Source organism: Tyto alba, unplaced genomic scaffold (genome assembly GCF_018691265.1).
Source record: "Tyto alba isolate M040663 unplaced genomic scaffold, T.alba_DEE_v4.0 Super-Scaffold_2, whole genome shotgun sequence".
NCBI classification, from domain to species: domain Eukaryota; kingdom Metazoa; phylum Chordata; class Aves; order Strigiformes; family Tytonidae; genus Tyto; species Tyto alba.
Window position 1 is genome coordinate 957,239 of NW_024881282.1, and position 6,000 is coordinate 963,238.

Consider the following 6,000-nt stretch of genomic DNA (forward strand, 5'->3'; position numbering starts at 1 on the left):
CCTCAGTTTGCTTCCTTGCATAGGTTAATTACAGCTATGCTAATTATTTGGCTGCAAACTGTTGCTTGGTTAAATCAACTTTAAACAAGCTGTAGATGCGTAGGTGTAACATCTGCTAACCCGGTCATCTGTGAAGACCTGCAATTACCCCATCATAGCTCTAGTCCTGTCCTTTTTGCTTGTGCAAACCTGAAGAGGATGGCAAACACCACGAGGAAGGTAATAATTTGTTCTTCTCCCTTATGGAAAGGACAAAAGTCACGAGTTCCAGAGAGGTACAGGCTTGATACTAGAAAAGTGCTGTGAAATGAGCGATTTGGGGAAAGTATCGACTTTCTGAAAAGGGAGATCAGGTTGTGCATGTATCTATCAGAGATTACTTTTGATCTTCTCCTGGGGAAGGCATATGGACTGTGTGATTGCTCTAGGTTTCTTAAAACCCCAAATTCAAAGGATCTTTGTTTCATGACAGCCTGTGCGCTGATCGGGAGTGCTGGGTGGCTGTTAGCACGGTCAGATCAGCATGTGGGTGCAAAAGGAGTTGGCTATATGTTTTTCATAGGCTCAGACTGCATGGCTGGTAGATTTACAATGTCTGAAAATGGCACAAAATGTTAACTGTATAAAATCTTGTAAATTTAATTACTATTGCTTAGCAGCAGAGAGGCAGAGCTGACAAAAATGAGTGAGGAAAGAGTTAAAATCTCAACTTCAAGTACCAGGATCTATCCCCTCCTTACAAAGTCAGGGAAGCTTTTCCAGTATGCCAGCAATTAAATATTTCAACTCCTTTTGCACTCCGTTACTACTGAGCAACTCATTTTCTAAGGGCGTTTTAATCCGTTTCACTGTTTAAAGTACAATAAGTGTGCAACAAATCTACTGGGGTACAGCAAGCTAGGTCAAGGTTCCTGGTGATGTCCCCCATTTATAGAAAAATCTGGATTTTCCCTACTGCAGTGAACAAAACTTGTCGCTTCACAAGTTACTGAACTACTTAATAGCGCAAAATCAAACTCTAGCAGCTTTTTGTGCCAATGAAGCACAAAGAAAATGCTCAGAAGTGTGCCAACGGGCCTGAAAGCGCTGCGCCGCTTGAGCAGCGACGCGTCCGAGAGTGCTGCTGTTGCACGTACAACTCAAAAAATAGCCAAAATGGCAATTTTGCGTGTCCCTGGGGGCCGGTGGCAGAAGCGAGAGGCCTGTGCGAGGCTGGGTGGGGGTCGGGGAGGTGAAGGAAGAGCTGCTCCGGGTGCGATGCTCTGTGCGGGGCTGGGACGTGGCGCGAGGCGCCTGTTCCCGTGTGTGGGGTCAGGGTCCGGGGGTACCTTTGGCTGCCGGTACGCCAGCACCGTGGCAGCAGGGCACGCCAGGAGGACGAATGACGTGCGGAGGAGGGTCGGGTGTAACGTGGATGAAACAGAAGTGCCGCAGGGAACAGCGTCTTTGCATGACCCGAATGGGCTGGTCGGAGAGACTGAGCTAAAGGGCTGGTTTCCTCGGTATTTCATGTGTCTGTGCGTACCCAAGAAATCAGACCCTGCTGGCACAGCCCTCTGAGCATACATGAAAAGAAACCAGTAAAAACTGGGTCTGACGCTTGTTGCATAGCATTATTTAATAATCTGGATAGCTTTATTCTACAAGATGAAGTACAGGTAACACTGACCAGCACAGTACACAGGATTTGTAGATCAATTATCTTTGACAGAGAGGAGGGAGGGAGTATCTGCTTTTTTCCAAGCAGAGAATTACAGGATCTCAGATGTGTTTGCCTTTTCCAGATAAATAATTCTGGCACGAGACACATTTCCTGCAGCACTGGCTTGTGCCAGCTGTGGCTCTGCCTCCTTGAATTTATAGCCAAGGTAGCTGACTACACTGCAAACAGAGTCCTCTTTGCAATAAACTATTATAAATAACATTGTCTTGGCAGCATTTTTACAATATTGGCTTTGCAGTATTTGGCCTTACATTGCAAACAGCAGTGGCTAGAAGCAGGCTGAAATGCCTTTTCGTTTGTGTCACGCGAACGACTCAAAGCAATTTGGAGGAGAAATGAAACTATTTAGGGGTCAAGGAAGTCAAATATCTGGAAAGCCAAGGAGATGAAGTCTGGCCCTTTGGTATGTTGGGGAAAACAGAGGGTGCAAGTGCCTGAGAAACTTGCATCTAATTCCCATACTGACAGCAGGCAGGCTAATTTAACCCTTCCACGCCTCTGTTTTCCCTATAAAAGGGGGACGATTCACAGCACTTTTCTTTTGCCAAGGGCTGGGGGGTAAAGAGGTTCACCACTGTGGGAGGGTTAGTGCTGGAGGGGACCAGCACTGCAGGCTCTGGCCAGTTTTGGTCATGACACTGGTTTACTTTCCTCAGTCAGGAGACAGGGACCCCGTGGGTGGGTTGCCCATTCAGAGAGGGATCCTGGCAGGGTGGTTTGGATTTGGGCTCCAGCAGCTGGCTGTGCTGCCCTGAAGCAGGACATGCAGCTGGGGGATGAACGGGGTCAGTGGCTGCTCCCACGGGCATCAGCTCTGACAACAAAAATGCTCTGGGCAACAAACACTGATGTTGTAAATATACATCTGCTGCAGTTCCTCAAGATGGGGATCAGATGGGACACACCAGCCCAGAAGGAGATATGGTTTCCACCTGCAGAGGTGTGGGGGTGAGCAGAGTCCTGCTGAGCTACATCCTCAAAGTATTCTGGATATTCCCCCTTCTCCCATATTAGATATTTGTCCTGATGGCAACTATATATACTCGACTTCTAGTTTGTAACTCCCAAACTATGGAGGGGAGGGGTGGAGACAACAGCCAGAGGACAGCCCAGGGTTGGAGGAGAGGTAAAATAACTCCCAAATGTTCGGGCTAAGACCATGTGAGTTTGCATCTTGCCAATGATGGGACTGAGTGTACCTGGATAAGAGGCAGGAGGATACAAATCATATCGTAGAATATCTCGAGTTGGAAAGGATCCGTAAGGATCATCGAGTCCAGGTCTGTGTGCCTAAGACAAACAGGGGTATTTGCTTGTGGCTGGAGTCCGCAGCAGTCCTTGCTACAGCTCATTCCTCTCCCTGTCTGCATCTTCCCTTCCAGCTCTGCAACGGTGCCTCATGTCCTACCCAAATCACTCCAGTCCCTTGCCCTTCATCCTGGCAGGCATCCCTGGGCTGGAGGATGTTCAGTTCTGGATTGCCTTCCCATTCTGCGCCATGTACTTCATGGCAGTGCTGGGGAACATCACACTCCTCCTAGTGATTAGGATGGAGACAAGCCTACACCTGCCCATGTTTTACTTCGTCTCCATGCTGGCTGCCACTGACCTCGTGATCACCACTTCCACCATGCCCAAGCTCCTGAGCATCTTCTGGTTCCGATTCCACGAGATCGACTTTGAGGGCTGTGTGGCCCAGATGTTCTTCATCCACAGCTTCTCCATGGTGGAGTCAGGGGTCCTGCTCACCATGGCCTTCGACCGGTACCTGGCCATCTGCAAGCCCTTGCACTACTCTGCCATCCTGACTGGCCCCACCATCGCCAAGCTGGGCTTGGCTTCCGCGGTGCGTGGCATCACCATCGTCACCCCTGGGATTTGCATGCTGACTGCTCTGTCCTACTGCGGCCCCCGTGTCATTCACCACTCCTACTGCGAGCACATGTCGGTGGTGAAGCTGGCCTGTGGGGACACCCGGCCCAACAGCATCTACGGGCTCACGGCTGCCACCGCCGTGGTGGGCTCAGACTCCATCCTCATCGCCGTCTCCTACGTGCTGATCCTGAGGGAGGTCATAGGCCTCTCCTCCAGAGAGGCTCGGCTGAAGTCCTTCGGCACCTGTGGCTCCCACATCGGCGTCATCCTGCTCTTCTATGTGCCTGCGCTCTTCTCCTTCTACACTCAGCGCTGGGGCCAGAGCATCCCCGCACACATCCACATCCTGATGGCCGACCTCTACGTGCTGGTGCCTCCCACGCTCAACCCGCTCATCTACGGGATGAAGACGGAGTCGATCCGGGAGCGGGTGCTGAGCCTGCTCTGTCAGAAAGGGAGCCAGCCCAGGTCCTGACCCCAGCCCATCGCTAGTGCCAGGTGGCAAGGAATAGGGTTCGGACCGGGGAACAACAGCAGCGTGTTCGGGGAGCAAAGAAAAAGCTTAAAAAGCTGTCTACTGGAAAAACGGGATGATCCCTTCATCGTCTTGGCCAAGCCCTGAAAGCTGGAGGCACTGTGGAAAATTTGACTGGTGAAACATTATTTTTAGAAAATGAATTCTACATTCCTGTTTAGAATGGAAATGTAATCGTGTCAAACTGTATCTGTGTCTTTGTTCCTCCTCGGATCTGTATCACCTCATGACTCCCCTCTTCATCTCAGCTCTTGAAAAAAGACTTGTTACCACTTTGGAAATGAAAGTCTGTTCATGGATTCATCCTCCCCACATACCTTTTTCACCCAGTCTGTAACTCTCCATTTATTCACTTACTAGTTTATAGCAGCTGCCAATCTGGCTATGCGGTGAGAGTGTGTTTTGGGGGGGGGGGGGGGGGGGTGTATCCACATTTACACACACATTCATCCAGATGTTGGCCCAAAATGATCTTGTTTTCCCCCCAGCCCTGTCCTGAAACCTTACTGAAGCATTTTCAGCAATCACAAGAAACCAGAGAACAGGGTCTACAAGTCACACTCAAACCCTACAGTGTCACATAAGGTTCTGTTCCTTTCTTATTAGAAACACCAAGACAGCATCAGCCACAAAATGTTATTCTACAAAATTTTTCCCAATATTTTAATGAGACTCCCTAACTTTCTCTGTCATTGTGTCTCTTCCCTAAGCATATAAGCACCTGTAATGGAATTTTGTGAAGTTCCAATTTTTCATAAACCTTCACTTGCCTCTGAACTCCTGTGAGATCCTACTCAGGTGATTTTGGCACTTTAGTGGTGGCTCTCCTCTTTGGAGACCATGTAATTCTGCACGGGGGCAACACATCACTCCTTCCCCTGAATTAACACTCAGGTGCAGTGTTGTGTCAGGGGGAGCGGGAGCTGTTTGCAATGGAGTGCTTAGAGCAGCTGGAGAGTGCAATTGCACGAGTCTCCTTTGTTTATGCAAAGGATGGGAACATAAACTAAAAAAAAAAAAAAGCCTGCAGGGCTGTTGTAGGAGGGTCACAGCTGAGCACTGGAGCCAAGGAACAAGAGTGTGGATTAAAGTAGGAGAGCAGAGACCAGGGACTAAGGTCTTCTTGTTCTCCTCAGCAAACCTGTACCTGCTTTTATCTATGATGAAAACTCATCTCCTAACACCACATACTGATTTACCATCCCAGCTCTCCTTGTGCCCTCACCCCATGGAAATCAGGGCACAGGAATTCCCTGGGTCTGGTCTCTAAGGGAAGGCCAAGGTCCTGCATGTATCCCGCACTGAGCTAGAGGGGCAAGGGCAGAATTACAAAGAGCTGTGGTGACCACCAAACCCAAGCTGGTGGGTACAAACTCAATTCTTCCAGTGCCTCCTGACACTGCTGCCTTTGGGTGCCTTCTGGACTAGGCACAGTCGTATCCCCCCACCACCACCCCCTCAGCAACAGTACAATGTGCACAATGCCCAACAACTGAAACACAGCACAGATCCTCCCGCCTGTCTTGGAGACCAGACCCTTCCAACCCAAATCTTGTAGTCCTGGTCTAAGATGGGGCTGGAAGGTGTCCATGCTAGGTGCAGTGCCTGGAGCCTGCCAGGCAGCAGATTTATTCCCCAGTAACAGTGTGCCGTAGTTTGATCCCAAAGGGCAACTGAGCACCACGCAGCCGTTCACTCCCCACTTCCCTCACAGCGCTGGGAAGGAGAAAATAAAGCAATAAAGGCTCAGCAATTGTGATAAGGACAGGGAGGGGAGGCTCACCCAGTAGGGGTAAAAGACAGACTCATTAGCAAAGAAAAAAACCTATCACTTTAATTCAAATGCTAACAAAGACAACACTTAACA

At 49.6% G+C, this 6,000-nt stretch overlaps 1 protein-coding gene across 1 annotated transcript; it reads left to right on the forward strand.

Moving 5' to 3' along the window:
- The first annotated feature begins 189 nt into the window (after positions 1–189).
- Positions 190–4,485, forward strand: LOC104361108 (olfactory receptor 52K2-like). Its single transcript, XM_032999384.1, has 2 exons — positions 190–219; positions 3,106–4,485. The coding sequence occupies exon 2, from the start codon at positions 3,123–3,125 to the stop codon at positions 4,071–4,073; it is 951 nt and encodes a 316-aa protein (XP_032855275.1). The 5' UTR covers positions 190–219; positions 3,106–3,122; the 3' UTR covers positions 4,074–4,485.
- Positions 4,486–6,000: the final 1,515 nt, after the last annotated feature.

Bases quoted from the DNA above. Each gene is read 5' to 3' on its own strand.
- LOC104361108 (XM_032999384.1), top strand. From the start codon at position 3,123: ATGTCCTACCCAAATCACTCCAGTCCCTTGCCCTTCATCCTGGCAGGC.